The 17,841-nt window shown below is 43.2% G+C and overlaps 1 protein-coding gene across 1 annotated transcript in view; it reads right to left on the bottom strand.

The window, feature by feature from the left end:
* The window catches only part of TMTC1 (transmembrane O-mannosyltransferase targeting cadherins 1), a 195,937-nt gene that overhangs the window by 82,032 nt on the left and 96,064 nt on the right, over positions 1-17,841 (bottom strand). The window contains exon 8 of the mRNA XM_058655741.1: positions 7,749-7,938. Within this exon, the coding sequence (XP_058511724.1) occupies positions 7,749-7,938 (190 nt within the window). The remainder of the gene's footprint in view (positions 1-7,748; positions 7,939-17,841) is intronic.

Raw genomic sequence — 17,841 nt, 5'->3', positions numbered from 1 at the left:
CTGGGAGCAGAAAGACACGCCCATGAATCAGGTGCCCGGGGCTGGTACCATGCTATCCACATCCAGCTCAGCAAGCCACACAGGGCTGGCTAGAGAACCAGATAATGCCACAGGATCCTAGGCCAACAGCTAGAATTTCCTAAAGTGACCTATTGTGGGAGGAAGACAAGCCTGATTCATCATTTATTTCCCTTCCAAGGACCCAACTAGGAGCCAGTGTGGATTTAAACATGTAAATCATCAGGAGTGACTTAGCACTGATAAAGCAGGGTGTCAGATATGTGCTCATCAATACTTGTGTTCCATGGGTGTGCACATGCGTGGCACAGTGGGCTCCCTCTGTGAGGGAACCTTCTGTTAAGGAGGCATCTCCTTGCCAGATGTTCCAGAGCAGGACACTGTCAGTGTATCTGTCATTCCAAGGCAAGATGCCTTACTTTTACACACAATGAATCACACTCACCAAAAAGGTGTGAGCCCTCCACCATCTTGGAATAGTCACACAGAAGAATGATCCTTTGTTAAATAAAGATCCTAATTTTTGTTCTAAGTTCTTGCCCTGGAAGGGATAATAATTCAAAGTAGAGGCATAAACACAATGACGATGTGGGAGAGTAGATACATATTGACACATGAGTGTGGGCAACCCCACATGGAGCGAGACCCACACATCCTGAACAAACAGGGTAAGAAGTGAAAGGAAAAAAGGGGTGCTCCTACATGTAACAGTCCCTTTAAGGGGTGGGGGTGACACCCTAATGTAATACATGTGTGAAGCTTTCTTGGAGTTTCAAGACACTCCCATGTACAGCATAACTTCCAGGTGGTTGTGCTGGTGTCTCCTCTTTCCTGGCCGCAGCTGCATCATGAGACAGCTGGAGTACTGGATTGACCAGGTAAGGGGCTGGAGGTACAATGCAGGCCTCCAAGGCAATTACAAAATTTCCTTTTTGCCTTTTTCTGCCAATTGTCATCTTTTTTTCTAGAAGTGAAAATTAAGAAGGAGAAGCAGTCGTAAGAAATCTCCAGTTTCCCTCACTTAGGGAAGATCTCCGGCTTCAAGAACAGCATTTCCTGAAGCCAATGCTGGACCACAATTAACCACATGAGTTACAGAGATAGGTTGGGCTTAACTTCAACGCTACTGCATACAACAAAGTTCACTGAACTTCTTTCCTGAGGACTAGGAAAGAAAAGCCAAAGGAAGATTAACCTGCATAATTACACTTACAGAAGAACTAACAGCAGATTCCTTTCCCGTTATCTATCAATGTCCTCAACCCAAATCAAAATCCCTTCTACAATCAAAATGTGTTGTACTTCACTGAACAAGACAGCTTTCTCACTTTGGAAATGTCTGGTGAGAGCAGCCAGATGGATCAATCTGTTTCTACAGAGGTGGTTCAAAGCTTCGTTTGACAAGTAATCAACATCACTGACTACTGTTCTTCCCTCACTGCTAATTATATATTAAAATCACTCCTCCAACTCAGTCTAGAAGGGCAGATTTAACTGCCTAATGAAATGCGGCAAAGACAGATAAAAAGGTATCCCGTTTTTAAAGGATATCAAATATTTACAAGTTTCCAGATCTGATGACTACTTTTCACTGCTTCAAAGTAAGACAGGGACCTGTGCTGCAAGTTAACCTTTCACTTTCAGTGCACACAGGCCACATGGGAGCAGCAGTTCAAATCCAGGCTTCTCTACTTCTGATCCAGCTCCATGCTAGAATGCCTAGGAAAGCAGCAGATGATGGCCAAACATGCCCATCACTGTTACCTATGGAGGAGACCTGAGCAGAGCTCCTGATCCTAGCTTCAGCCTGGCTCAGCCCCACCTACTGCAAAATCATGGGAAGTGAACCAGAGGACTTAAGATTGATTTCTCTCTGTGTGTCACTCTCTAAACCTCATTCCTCTCTCTCTCTCTCTTTCTCTCTCTCTCTCTCTCTCTCTCTTTCTTTCTCTTACTTCTCTGGCCTCAATCTTTAAAATTAATCATTTAGAAAAGTATGTAGGATGCATGCATTAAAAGACTGATTTCTATCTCTCACTAGCAATTCAAAATCTTACAGTGGCTATAGGACAGCGGAAGCTTTATTCACCATGAAGCACCCCAAAAAGACAACTTAACTTTATAAATGTCACAAAGTGTAAATATGCTTTGGCAAGACATGGTATTCAGTTATATACTGATGCAAGCCCTGTCTCTGTGAGTATCTAAAAGGATAATGGCAACCAGTTAGAGGTGGTTGGTCAGTCAGGCAGCTCAAAATAATAGTGGCACCTTGGAACAGGAAGAATTTTCCAAGCAATGTCAGAGAGGCTGACATTAACAAATATTCAGAATGAATCACTTTTCATGCCTTTTTCACATTCAACTCCAAGAATCTTTATGAACAGAATCCTTGTTTAATAGCCACTATGATACTACAGAATATTTTGAGTCATACTGGTATAAATTCAATCTTCCACCCATCTTACAGGTGTCTATAACCTACTTCCTGCTAAACTCCCCACACTGCATGCCAGACGAGATGTCTATTGCATCTCAATGACAGCTTCCATGCTATAGTTGAAACACACTTTTTATTGACTGTCATTTTTCCAGGCAAAATTACTATATATGAAGTGGATTTATTAGGCCATCTGTCTGCGTCACCTTGGCCAAGGTGAGTCCCGACAGCAGAAAGGGTTTTGGCAGGCAACAGACAGAGTTACATCAGATCTGCATTTCCAAGCATGAGGTCAGGTGGATGAAGTCAAAGCACAGGAATGAGAGATGCTGTCTTGTGTGGAGCAAGGCGGGATGAGAGCACCCAGTGCCTCGTAAGCTGCTACTAAAGGCGATGATTTCTCCTCACTGGCATGAAAGGACCCACTGGAAGATATGGAAACACAGTCTAGCTTAACACTAGATGGAGAACTGATCAAGTCATAGCAAATAGAGAGATACAGATTACAAGGTTGTGGTGCTATACAGGCAAGAGATCATGACAGCGTCACCAAGCAAGGAAATAGCACTGAAGCAATGGTAAGAGATCAGTGGTCAGTGTGGAAACATCTTGCCAAAGGTGGGCCTCCCACACATGCTCACAGATGGGCATGGCATAAAGACAGTGGAGGAAAAGTAGCGGGAGGGGAGGACATCCTAAGAATTTGAGACACACAATCAGATAAATGCACCAGAGTGGAACACTTGAAGACATGGTTGGGGACACAGAATGAACGGTCAAAGCAGGTTGAGATGATGTCCTACAGCATCTAAGACACTCAAAAGACATAGAGGCACATTGTTCTGAACAGTCCTAGGCACCACACAGATCCATTCAGCCTTTGGTTTATTTTTATTTTTAAAGGTGAACAAGAAGTTCTGAAGACCACAGTAGTTGCATTTTGATGTCTTTAATAATGCAGCTGTGTACATGGGAAAGCTAAGGTTATAAATCTACTTTCTAACACCCAATGACATCTCCTTAAGTCATGCATGTGTAACAATGAGGAATTAATTTTCACACAGGTGGGGTGTGATTCTTCTTCCCTAACCCCTAGACTGTGGTTATCCATGTGCCCCCATTAAAGGATCATGGACGCTGGACAAGTGACCTCTACATGAACATTGGCCTCCTTTGTATTTTACATGGGACTTTCTGTCTGGAGGGATTTGACTTGCCCGATTCTATCCCACAGAGATGTAATCACACGGTTTCCTTTTAACAAGATGGAAAAAGACATGCTGCTTTAAATAGAAACTTTATGTTCTGAACTGAAATAGAAAGGTCAGAATGGCTCCAGAAGTTAAACAAAAATCTTTCCATGATTTCAAGAGGTAAGAACCAATCAGAAATATTTTAAGGCTGTGTTACAAGGTGTCTTTTTAAAAATCTGAATCATTTAGTTAAGATAAATAACAGGTGTTAAAAATCAAAATTATCTATCAACAGGTGGAACTTTCTGAGTAAAAGCAAAGATTTCCACAGACCACAAACTCTTGTAGAAATTTCCATAGTTCCAAAATTACCTGAAGCAGTTAGTTATGTCTGAAAATGGTGTTTTCATGGGGTTGGCATTACTGGTAATGCATTTACTCTGCAGCCTGTAACCCTAGCATCCTATATGGGCATTGCTTCAAGTCCTGCTGCTCCACGTCTGATCCACTGCCTGCCTCCTAAGTCACTGTAGATGGCTTTGGCTCCCCAGGCTTTGGGGGGCATTTGGGGAGTGTATCAGTAAAAGGGCTGCCCATCTCTGAGCACGAGGCATCCATCCCCACTAGTGAACCTGTGATGTGGACTGCAGAAAGGTGATCCAAGAGCCATACTGGGGAGGTGCCTGAGGGAGAGGCCAGGGACAGCTGAGGCTCTTCCCATCATGAGGAAGTGCATGATCCGCTCCTCCAGGTCTCAGGTGCTCACTAAGACCAGTCTGGTTGCAAACTCCGGGTGCATCTGCCTTTCAGCTTGTTCTCTGGGGCTCAGAGCTATAGCTCATGTCTTGTCTTAGTCACATGGAATGACGAAGGAGACTGAGAACAAACAGATGAGATCCCTCCCAAAAATGAACCAGCAAACCAACCAAAGTCCTTAAAGCCCCACATACCTGGCGAGGAGCAAGAGAACTCTACCACACAGAAGACATCTCAGTGAGGTCATTATTACAAGAACCAGCTGCCCACCAACCCCACTTCTTTCGCTGAGGTTTTCCTTGCAAGCTACAAGATTATAAAAGGTATAAAAACACCTTGAAGTCTCAAGACACCATGTGAGAATGCAATAAAGAACCAATACTAAAATAAATTACTCCCAAATATAATTTAGCGGTGTTTCCTCTGTCACAGAGAGAAACCACATTAGAGCATATGGGAAATGAGGGCTATAAAGAGTAGGCCCAGTGGTATTCACTCCCCCTAAACAACTCAAATTAGACTGGCTGCCTTCCTCAAATATGTCACTTCTCACGGCAAGTCAACAGTGTGACATCATGTCTGCAAGCAACATCAAAAAGATCCAAAGCATCTTTCAGCTGACATTCTCCTGGGCATAAAACAACTGCTACTCACAGGAGGGAACGGGACAGGGCCTTCTGGGTCAGGGCTCTTCCTGTCTACTGCACACACATTTGCAGACTAATTATCCTCATGGCACAAGGCAAGGGCGAATTAGTCTACCTTAAAATTGATTGTAGCAATGTACTCAACCCAATCATGAATTTCCAGATGGTTCTCAACATTAGGTGATAAAAACTCGAATGCACGCCTATGCAATAAATAACGTGAGGAGGAGGAGCAAGAGGAGGAAGAGGAGATAAGAGCTGCAGCAGCAAATGGCAAAGGGGAGGCAGAAAAAAACAAGCCACCTCCGAATTCTCGAAAGTGTTCAGTGATGTTCTTGGATAAACAGTCAACTACTCCTCCAGGTCTTCAGTTTTATTTTATATCATGGAACTAGGGTAGGCTATTAAAAGAGAGAGAGAAGCCCCAACAGGAGCTAAAACACCATTCTCCCAGACACAGTCTCATGCTCACCCCTAAACATTTCACACTGTTGCTGAGAATGGTGCTTCAAGCTCAGTTCATCTTACAAACGATTCCACATGTCCAAATTTAATTGGGCCAAACAGCTAACTTTTTAGTCCCCTTCATTTAGATTATAGATGCTCAAGTTGCAAACAATAAAACTTTGATAATAACTACTGAGTGGTGAGTTCTGTGTTAGAAAGGTGTTAGCCTCAGGGGGCTTCTGGTCTTGTCGGCTGAATGAGCAATAAAGAATGTGGCCAAATTATACCCATACAGTGCAGAAAGTTTAAAAGTGAAAAGGACATAAGGAAAGCAGTGGAGAGAATGAAAATGCCTTTTAAACAGCGTGATTAAGATAAAACTTACTCAAGCTCAAGTTTATGTATCTAATCTCACGCCAGAGTTTCTTGAGGCCGTCAATTTGCAATACCCTTTCTTTATCTAAATCAATTACAGAAAGACGACTAAAAATGTCCAGTAAAATGACAGCGTTCCGTTCAAGAACAGTCTCTGAAAACACTGTGGTGGCAATTAGGAACCGTCCACAATGGAGTGAAGCTGGATGCACCCTACTCTCTGCATACAAAACTTTACTCAAAATAAATCAACTGAAATACAAGAGCAAAAGCCACAGCTGTAAGTCTTCACGCCCTTGGGTTTGGCAGCACATTGTTAGAGCTGACAATAAAATTACAAGTTAACAAAAGAAAACAGGATGCTAGACTTCATAAAAACCGGGAACATGAGCATCCAAGGACTTCACCACAGTGTCAGGAAGACATTAACACAAGTGTGAAAATATCTGTAGAATGAGAGAAAACATTCACAATCAAAGACCTCGGGGACTTATATACTGAACGTATAAATAATAAAACTCAACCTCAAAATGACTAACAGTTCAGTTTTGAAATGGACAAAGGACCTGAACGAATTTTTCTGCCAAGAAGATACACACACAGCCAAGGAGCAAATAAAAAGGTGTGATTCACTGAGCCTCATGAAAATGTATATAAAAACAACAATGAGGCATTTCTGAAGACTCTTCAGCATGGCTTCATCAACACAAGCACACTAGGAAGTGCTGGAGTACATGCAGAGCTACTGCAACCCTTTGCACATGGCTGTTGGGGATGCTACCTGGTGCAGCCACTGCGGAAGAGTTTGCCAGCTCCTCAAACGGTCGAAAACAGAGTCATCTTAGCAAACAGCTTCATTCATGTATGTCCACCTCAATGAAAAAAAACACATGCCCACACAGAAAGCTGAACGCAACGATGTGAACAGCAGCGTTATTTGTAATGGACCAAAGGTGGAGAACGTAAATACCCACTGATGGATGAGTGAGCACACACGTTCATTGCAATATTATTTACCTGTAAAAAGAAATGCAGTACTGACGATGTTACATTTGTAAATGTCAAAAATGCTCTGCTAGGTGAAAGAAGCAGGGCACGGAGCATCACATCCTGTGTGGTTCCTTTTGTATGGTCTATCCAGAACACTGAAATCCACACGGAAGAACGCAGATCAGAAGCAGTTTTGCAAGCTGTTGGAAAAGCTTTGTCACTGGAAAGAGCTCACAGATGCACAACACTGGGAACGCTTGAGTTATCATTGAACTGGATACCTTCCAATAGTTAACCCTTTCTGTTGATGTGCAGTACTATGTCTTTGCAGATGTAACATGAATTCTTCTAACGACTAAAGAAGATGTTTGACTTCCCAGGCCACAAGCAGGAAGCTGGACTGGGAAGCAGAGTAGCCAGGATGTGAACTGGCATAGCACCCATGTGTGATGCTGGCTCCAGCTGGAGGACTAACCCACTACGTTACTGTTTCCCATCCTTCTTTTGTGTAGTGTCTTGGTTATATTTGAAGCATTCACGCATGAATTATTTGTCACCGCTTCATTCAGCCCTGCATTAAATCAAACCAATAACTTAAAAAAATGAGTTAGCTACTCCAGGAAATAAACTTATTTGTAAAACTTCAGATCCAATTTCTTCAGATTGATAGAAGCATTCAAAGAGTTACAATTAAGGAGGTTACTTTCTGTTGACTCTGCTAAAGTCCCTAAAATAAATACAACCTACTTGAAAAATGTGGAATACATTAAATCCTACAGACAAGAAATAAAACCAACACAGATGAAATCCCTGTGAGAAATAAGAGACTGAGAATACCCGTCTCCAAAAGCACACAGTTCATTGGCTTTGGGGTAAGATTACCTTGAAGGCTGCTAAGCAGTGCAGCGTCAGCAAAGCCATCACCACCGCCAGGAGAAGGGTGGCTAGGTTCCGCGTGTCCCAGATGGTCTCCACCAGGGGAATACTGCCCACTTGCCAGTCATAGCACAAGGTAACAGGTGCGAGCATAAGCCACACATTGAAGGCCAAGAGGTAGGAATAGGTAAGGAATCTGCAAAGAGAAGAAGGGTCAGTGAAACACAACTGAACACACATGACATTTGCCAACACTGATGTCTCAGACTTACATAGACAGCATCTCCATACTGCTACTGCTGTCTTACAGGAAAAAGACAAGGGAAGCCAGAAAGCCATGGGCCTATCCGATTTGATTAACTGATCATGTGGGGATATATCTAATAGTTTCTAACCACTGAACTAGGTGCTGGCTTTACGATGGTAAAAAACCATGTATAGACATCAGCATCATGAAACACTGCAACCCGAGATGAATGCTGTGAGCAAAGTGTTCAAAAAATGTGCGTGATGGAAATTCTGCCTGGTGTGAAGTGGGATTCCCTCAGTCAGCATGATCTGAATTTTTCCTTCTCATTTATACCCAGAATCCTGCAGATTCAAGCATACTTCTTAATCACGTATTGACCCTTATTGAATTTATTTCAAAACACTGAAGTATCCATGGTTGATGAGGCCCTTTCCTCACAAAACAAGGAACCAGCCTTCAAGAGGAAGGGCACGCAGCTCACCTTGCTGACAAGAGCCTCCAGGTGCACACAGGGAAAAAAAAGACAACAGATGGAGCCGTGGGTCCTGTTTCCTCCCTGGGACTCCAAGGCAAAGCATGGAGCCTTTCCCTCTGAGTAGAGAAAACTGTCTGTATTTAAATGTGTTGACTCAATGCAATGATCAAGCAGTGTTGCTGACTCTAGGGAATTTCAGAACTCTTAGTTCATGATCAATTATTTTAAGCCCCTGGAATAGGAGATGACCCACCTCGAGCAGGTTTAGCCCAACTACCCTAAGGATGGGCCACCTCTAGCACTCAGGTAAGTCCCTAGAAGCACAGGCAGAGCAAAAGCTGACAAATGGGACTACAACAAGCTAAGAAGCTTTGGCACAGCAAAGGGAATACCGAAGAAAATAAGGAACTGACACAGGATGGGAGAACGTAACCATGCACCTGGCAAGAGCATACAAGGATATTAGTACACTAATACATAGTTGGTGGGAATGTCAACTCACACGATCATTAAGGAAGAGAGGGCTTAGATTCCTCAGAAGCCTGAGGAGAGACCCACTGTATGACCCAACCTTCCAAATACACCCAGAGTAAATGAAATAAGCATATATAAGAGCTATTCATACCCCTAAGTGTACTGCAGCTCAGGTCACAACAGCGAAGTTAAGGAATCAACTCAGATGTTCACAACTGATAACCAGATCAAGTAAATGTGCTATATACTCATAATGGAATACTACACAGCCACAAAAAGCATGAAATCCAGTTTTCTCAAACAAAGTGGATGTCAACACTAAGCTTAGTGAAATAAGCCAGACCCAAACAGAAAACTACCATGTTTTCTCTGCTTCATGGCACCTAATGCATAGCGTACAAAAAAGAAAAAAAAAAAAAAACCTAGGATGTGTAAGTGTGAAACTGACATCTTATATGACAGATATTCATAACTCTTGACTATTCATGCTCATGTATAACAGTGGTTTTTCTGCTCTTAGTTGAATGCTATATTTAATGGAATATTTGTCACAAAAATTAAAAGACAAACGAGAAAGGAAGGAGAGAAATATCCTTACACTCTCAGGATTGTAACTTTGAAACACATTAACTCTGTTCTCTTTATACTGACAAGAAATTTCACAAAAAGAACTAACATGAGCCTCCTACACATGTCATTGTCTGAGGACGACACTTAACGAAAGTTTCCATGCAAAAACAACGCACTGTCAACAGGAAAGGGCAACTCCTGCTTATTTTACAACAAGTACAGTCATGTATTTTGCTCTTTGTCTAACTCCCAGAAAACCCTTTTTCCTTTGCTGAACTCGGAGTCTTGGGTTCACTGCATGTACTTGGCACCTCTTGGAAGGATGTCTGCCAACACCATGAGTACACAGCACCGGTGTAAGACACAATTACTACCTAAGCATAGTACCCACCCAGTCCAATCCTACCTGGTCCTACCTTTGTGGGTGATTGGTCTTTCCCCTGTCCAGCACTTACATATTTATCCCCTAGCTCCTGGAGTACCATGGATGTCTCCAAGGCGCTCTCCTGCCAACCACAGGCCCAAAGACATTGCTTGCTTACTCTCACCATCAGCATGTGCTACCTCTACCTCCAACCATCTCTGGAACAAAGCCAAGAAATCCAGCACTTGCCAAACCTTTTCTCAAAAAGATAAGAAACCTTCACTTGAATTGAAGAAATACTGAGGAATTACCCTGTACAATTTCCTAAGTGCTGAAGGGATGTATGATCTAGCTCCTCCCCATCACATTGGCATACTTACTGCACAGGCAGTGGGAACCAAAATATATGTTGGGTACCAGTACAAGGGTACTTTAAAATGCTTGTGGAGAATAAAGGGCAAGTTTATTTTATTGCAAAAATGTCTGGAACCTGGGGTTGGCATTATATCATCCTCAAAACCAGCACCCCTAAAGGAACAATGGGCTTCTCCATTTATGATTCAATTTCCTGTGAACAGCCTCAGAAAAGCAGCCTGGGGCCCGGAGGCGTGGCCTAGCGGCTAAAGCCCTCGCCTTGAACACCCCGGGATCCCAAATGGGCGCCGGTTCTAATCCCGGCAGCTCCACTTCCCATCCAGCTCCCTGCTTGTGGCCTGGGAAAGCAGGCGAAGACGGCCCAATGCATTGGGACCCTGCACCCGTGTGGGAGACCCAGAAGAGGTTCCAGGTTCCCGGCATCGGATTGGCGCACATTGGCCCGTTGCAGCTCACTTGGGGAGTGAATCATCGGACGAAAGATCTTCCTCTCTGTCTCTCCTCCTCTCTGTATATCTGACTTTGTAATAAAATAAATAAATTTAAAAAAAAAAAAAAAGGAAAAGAAAAGCAGCCTGAAGATGGTCCAAGCACCGGGGACCCTGATACTCGTGTGGGAGACCCAGATGAAGCTCCTGCATCCCCTGCCTTCAGTCTGGCCACAGCAGCCACCGGGAGAGTGAACCAAGACTTGGAATCTAACTCTTTCAAAATAAATAATCTTGAACAAAACCCCTAAAATTTGTACATTTTAAAAGCCACACTATACATAAACTTCTGAAGATCTCTCACATAATATAAACATCAAATGTCAGTGTTCTTGGAAATGGTAAGTTAATTATAAAAAAGAGGATTCTGGGAACCATCCCAGATCCCCACAGAATGCACGGCAAGATGGGAGAGAGAGATTTAGGCAAGGCCATAAGATGAAAAGAGCGACAAATTGTAAATGAACAGGCACTTTCTGGGAATGGTTTATAGGACAGGATTAAAATGTGTAATATAAAGAATTACAAAATGATTCCCATTCGAATGTCTAAAATGCAAATAGGCTGAGTGCTGACGGGCAAGCGACACAAAGGGAACGTTAAACATTGCTGTAAATGGACTAACCTGCTTTGCAGAACTGCAGGAAGATACATAAAAGTGAATTAAGTACTGCCTGCAGTAGCCATTCTACTCCTAACTTAGTACCCAACAGCACTGCATACAGGTTTACCAGATGACATTTATAGGGTTGTTCATAGCAGCACTGCTCCTGGCAGCCACAAGCTGAAGACAATCCAGATATCGACATATAATAAAGTGGATACCCACCTCCCAGAGCAGCTATTCAGTGGGAATCTGGTCAGCAGTAAAACTGAATGCACCAGCATGGATGAACCTCATAGTGTTAATGTGATAAAAATAAAAGTCTGGAGAAAATACACCCACACAATAAAGGAAAAACATTTAAAGACAGTGGGGGGGATGACAGCCAGTATACAGTGTGGCTCCAGAAAGTCACAAGGTTACCTCCAGTTGAGAGGGTGGCACAGAAGGACGCCAACGACTCTCACTCTCCTCCTCTAGGTAACAGGCAGCAGGTACCAGACCAGAGCCATGGTCCTTCCAGGTCTGAGCCCATCAGTAGCAACGAACACTTGCTGAGACCAGAGAACAGACCACTCCCCTCACCCACTCACTACGCAGAACAAGATTCCAGCATCTCTAACCAGCTTCTCACTCTGGTTTGTGGAAGTTCTTTGAGCTTGTAAGGACTTATGGTTCCATTCAACCAGCTCAACTGGTTGGAAAGCAGTTCCAAACTTCTGGAGGAACCAACCCTAATGGCTTTAAGAAAGAGAAGACACAGTGGCCAGTGCTGTGGGTTAAGCTGCAGTCTGTAGTACCAACATTGCATAGTGAGCGCCAGCTACTCTGCTTCCAATCCAGCTGCCAGCAATGCACCTGGGAGGGTAGTGGAAGATGATCCCAAATACCTGGGTCCCCATCACTCATATGGAAGACTTAGACTGAGTTCCAGGCTCCTGTCTCCAGCCTGGCCTATCCCTGGCTGTTGTAGAAAGTAGGAGAAACGAAATGAAAGAAAAGGTGGGCCATGCCATGAGGACCAGGTCTTTACCACCAGGTGCCTCCCCTGAGGTTCCACACTGCTGACATGGCCCCTGCCCTGTTTACCAGGTCCTCTGGCATCAAACTTCACAAGTGGCTGAACTCCAACCCTTTCTGAACCTTCCAGCACCAGTCCAGATGTCACATCCTCTGATCCTCTCCCCTGCCTCAGCACCAGAATGTGCCCCAGAACGCCAAGTGGGCACACACCAGGTGGGCCCCACAGCACCAGGGCCTATTAAGGTACCCGACTTCTTCGCCAAAGCTAAAGCTCCATAAACAGGGAATACACTTTGGGCATGAATGTTTCCATAATACACAGCTCTTGAACCAGAGTCTAAGGATTTGAAGAATGTAGTCTGGTATTAAAATAATAATACTGACAAATGGGGAAACATTCGCATTCTAGATTTCATTTTGGCCTGAGACAAAAATAAAAGTTCAATAAAGAGGGTTGCAGCCACGAAAACACATAATGAATAGGCACAGAGTATAAACTCTTCCCCTTTGCCGTCCCTCTCAGCACCTCACTCACTCACACACACCATGGGATCCTGAGCAACACATAAGCAAAGGCGTTTCTCTTCACAGATGCACCAGCGTGGGCTATGCCTGACCTACTTGTTCTTAATCTGCACTAATCAACAATGAATAGAGTTTACATAAGAACTCTTGTGACCACAGATGAACTCTAATGCGAAGCTGAAATGTCACGGTCTTTCTGACCCTTTGAATGTGCTATTAATACAGCTTTCTTATTAACGGAGTCAGCTGCCTCAGTGTAAAAATAAATGAAAAACGACTAACATCTTTCCTTACCCAAAGAAGCAAACGGAACATCTGCAATGCCTTGCCCATCTCCTGCCTCTGTCTTCATAAAGCATTTTACATCTGGATTCACAATCAACGTGCTTTCTTCCATGGAACACAAGTTGAGCATCCACTTAGAGAACACATCCCGACTACATAGGATACACCAAATCTGGCTTTTCAGTGCCCACTCAAGTATCCTGTTGGGCTTTGAATCCCTTCCGAAAACATGAAAAATCTGCTACTGTACACAACACTTTGTAGGTCACACAGCATTTGCATGTAACAATTATCTAATAACAAAAACATCTCTAGGGACATGTGAGGTGGCTGACACCTTTTTAAGATGCTGTGTTCTATACTAGGATGCCAGAGTTCAAGTCCTCGTTAGGCTGCTCATTTCAGCTTCCAGGGAAAGCAGTCTGGTGGTAACAGGTGATGATTCCAGTAACGGAGTTCTGGTCATTTCCCACTTGGGAAACCTGGATTAAGTTTCCAGTTCTGGACTTTGGCTTGACCCCGCCCTTGTCATTCTTACAAAAAAGATATTAGCCTTTAGAAGGCTGAGAGATTTCTTCAACATCCCACAGCAAGCACTGCACATAATATGCTTCCTCATAATACCAAACACGCTCTCAACAACCACTTCTTTGCTAACGTGGCAAACTCAAAGGGAATATGATGAGGGATTTCATCTGCCTGAGATCCTGGCTTATCTGAACTTTACCTTGCAAGCAATTAAAGCAACACTAATACAAAATTGAAACTCGTATATAATCTCCTCTAACGGCACATCAAACCTGGCCTCCCAGCTGAAAATATTAGAAAAGCTCCCAGCTTGTACACGACTTAAAGAAAAGCTTGGGCTGTTTGCTTCTATGGTTCAGTGCTAAGCAGCAAAATCAAGTCTACTCATTTAACCTTCATCAGCCACTCAGGGATTCGAGATTGTAATGGAGAGAGAATATGCAGATCTAAAGGATTTGACAGTTTTCTTCAAAAAGTAAAATACCAATAAGTGATTCACATTAGCACGTTCCAATGACTGATCCTTATCCAGAGGTGAACGTCACTCTCTCCACAGGTTCAAATAAAACTCCACCACCACCACCAACAGCACCTTTCCACTTGTGTTTCTAAGAAAATCATCTAAAATACTACCACTTGGTGTCCTTTCAGTTTGGAAAACTCAATGATCTTGGTTATTTTTGTCCTGAAGAAGCTACCATATTATGAACATCATGTGGAATATGTAAGAGAAGCAGCTCCCTTCTGCAGAGCCTCAGGCCACACAGCGTAGGCACACAGGGCTAAGGAAGGTGAGTCCCAGGGCAGACATCTGGTCAGGTGATTAGGACACCTGTTCTGTGTCGGGATACCTGAGTTCAGGTCCTGCTAATGGACACCCTGGGAAGCAGCAGGATCCCTGTCATCATGTGGGACAACTGGACTGCAAGCCCAGTTCCTGGCTTTGGCCTGGCCACTGCAGGCATTTACGAAGTGAATCAGTGTACAAGAACTCCGTATGCTTCTTCGTCCCCTTTCTCCTTCCTCCTTCTGTGTCTCTGTGTTGTCTCCTACCCATCTGCCTCTCAAACAGAAAGCCAGACAACTCTCATTAAGATGCTAGTTACAGGACTGGGTGATGGCTTCCACATGAAGATGCCAGGTAGTTCTGCATGCACCAAAGGGTACAAGGAAGTTGCATGATCAAGTACCTGAGGACCAACTTCTGGTGCACATGGGTAAGGTCACACGTCATGCTGGCATCCCACAAGGGAGTACTGCTCTGAGTCCCAGCTGCTCCCTTTCTAATCCAACTCCCTGGTAATGTACATGGGAAGATGCTCTAAGTGTTTACTTGGACACTGCCACCTACATGATAGAGTCCCAGGCTCCTGGCTTTGGTTTGGTCCAATTTCAGCTGTTGCAATCATTTGCTGAGTGAATCAGCAGATGAAAAATTACCCCACCTCAACTTCTCTCTCCTTTTTTCTCTCTGTCCCTTCTTCCATCTCTGCTTCTAATTTTGCCTTTCAAATACAAAGACAACCTTAAAAAAGAAAAAAAAACAGACAATACCTCCTTTGTTCCTTAGCCTCTATTGACCTACCTCCTTCTCAAGTGGCAGTGACAGTGTCATGTCATCCACAGCTGATGGTTAGAACAGTCTGAATGCTTGGGTTTAAAGAGAGAGGGATAGAGACAAGGGCCTCATCTCCAGAGCATCTTGAGCAATGATGGCTTTCAATTCTGATAGAGTCTAACTTGTGCTTTGACAAGTCCAACGGTTAAAAACAAGACATCAGATTCTAAATTACACACAAACTACTGTTAGAACAAACTGTATCAAAACATCTTTTAGAATATGTTCAAAACGTAATTCTTACACAACTACAGGACAAAAACTAATGATCTGTACAATTTGTTCATAAGGGAAGCAGACACTTGACAAAGCCTGCTTAGGAACAAAATCCGAAGCATCAAATGTAGCACACACTTTGACAGGAATACATATTTCTGTGATTTGATAGACATTGCCAAGAAAGTGAAATGATGACACTCAGAAAGGGAGAAAATGCTTATAAATCATAAGGGACTTGTATCTAAAATAATATGAAGAGAACCATCCCAACAATGATGCAGATGGTAACTCGATGATGAAATGAGATGGATCAAGGACCCGGACATGGCTTTCTCCAAAGATGCCAGCACACACATGAAAAGACACTCAACCCCAGGAACGTAGAACAAAACCACATCTCACATCCAATAGTGGGGTTACAATCATCTAAAAGCCCACCAACTAAAAGCAAGGACCAGTATTGAGGACCTGGAATCCACACACATTACTGATGGAAATGTAGCAGGGTATGAGGGTAAGGTCAGTATTTAAGAAGTTCCTTCAAAACGTTTAACCGAAATTAACAAGGATGCCTCAACAATTGAAATCCTAGGTAGAAAGACTCAGAAGAAATGGAAGCCTAAATCCACATGACAACTTGTATACAGATGCTCATGGCCCCAAAGTAAATTGTTCATCATAGCCCCAAAGGCGAACAACACAAAGGTACAGTCCTACGGAAAAATGAAATACATAGTGTTATCTGTTCAATGGAGAAATGAAAAGAAGTGACCTAGCGATCCCATGATATAGCACAGATCAACTTAAAAATACTGTGCTAAGTGGTAGAAACCAGTCAAAAGAGGATTACATGCTATCCGGCTGCATTTACATAACACGCCCAGAGAAGGTAAGTGAATGGTTTCCCAGGTGCAGCAGGATAAGGGTACAATTATAATCACTGTTAATGACTATGAGGTTGCTTAAAAACACTTTGACAGGCAGAGTGATAGAGAGGGGGAGATACAGAAGAAATCTCCCATCTATTAGATCATTTCCCAAATGAACACAATGGCTGAGGCTGGGTCAAGGACAAAGCCAGGAGCCAGAAGTTTCATCCAATTCTCCTAAAAGCCTGCCAGGGGCTTGGGTACTTGGGGCATCTTTGCTGCTTTCCCAGATACATTAACAGGGAGGCGAAATGGAAAAGCCACTGCCAGGACTCAAAGCTGATACTTCAGGGCTGATGACGTGGCACAGTCGGTTAAGCAGTCACCTATGATATTAGTATCCCATATAAGCTCCAGTTCAAGCAGCAGCTGTTACACTTGTGATCTAGCTCCCTGCCTGAGAAAGCAGCAGCAGACTGCCCAGGTACTTAGGTCCCTTCCACCCACATGGGAGATCTGGATGGAGTTGTTGGCTCAAGGCGTCAGCCTGGCTGCCATCTAGCCACTACAACCAATTGCAAAGTGAATAATCAGGTGGAAGATCTCTCTCGTTCTCTCTCTGCATCTCTGCCTTTCCAATAAATAAATATTAAAAAGAAACTGCATACTTAATGGGATGCCAGTGTTACTAGTAGTAACATAACCCACTGTGCCACAGGGTCAGACTTGAATATGGAATTTCAAAGTAGGGAGGGAAATTGGATTTCTAAAATTGTGGTAATGATGGCACTAAAAAACACTGAATGATACACTATAATAGAAAAACCACATGCAAATTATAATTCCGTAAAGCTATTATTTAAAACATATAAAATAAACACATAAATGTCTATAAGTTAGATTTTTGAAACTAGGATTTTCATAGCGGGTAGAAAAAAAAAGCAGCAATGAGATTAGCATGTCAAACACAATGTTATCCAGTGCTCAACAAGGCAATAAACATTCAATAAGTTTTCTCTTTTCTACTAAAGAGAGATCATCAGAAGTGTCCGTCTCCATGTTAAATTGTGTGCTGACCGAGCTGCAAAATACACAAATAAACCAAATGATGTCCACGTTCCCTTCACAGCCAGCCAGCCAGCTCCTTCTGCTCCATCCCCAAGCCACAAGTCATCTCTCCTCACACAGATTTCTCATGCCCATTCTCCCATGATTCATCATCTCAGTTTAGTCAATCCATTTCATGGAAACAGATTAAGAGGCAGTCTCAGAACTAGCACCACAGTGCACTGTCTGCAACAGAGGAAAATTGGACCAATGTGCTCTTAACCGTGTTTAGGATTTTTCTTAAAACTAAATATACATAGCTTCACTGACTACTAAATGCAGAGCAAACAGAAAATGCTCATCAGACATTTGTTTATGATGTGGA

The sequence above is a fragment of the Ochotona princeps genome, chromosome 27 (assembly GCF_030435755.1).
Source record: "Ochotona princeps isolate mOchPri1 chromosome 27, mOchPri1.hap1, whole genome shotgun sequence".
Taxonomy (NCBI): domain Eukaryota; kingdom Metazoa; phylum Chordata; class Mammalia; order Lagomorpha; family Ochotonidae; genus Ochotona; species Ochotona princeps.
This window is presented reverse-complemented; position numbering and strand designations above follow the sequence as displayed.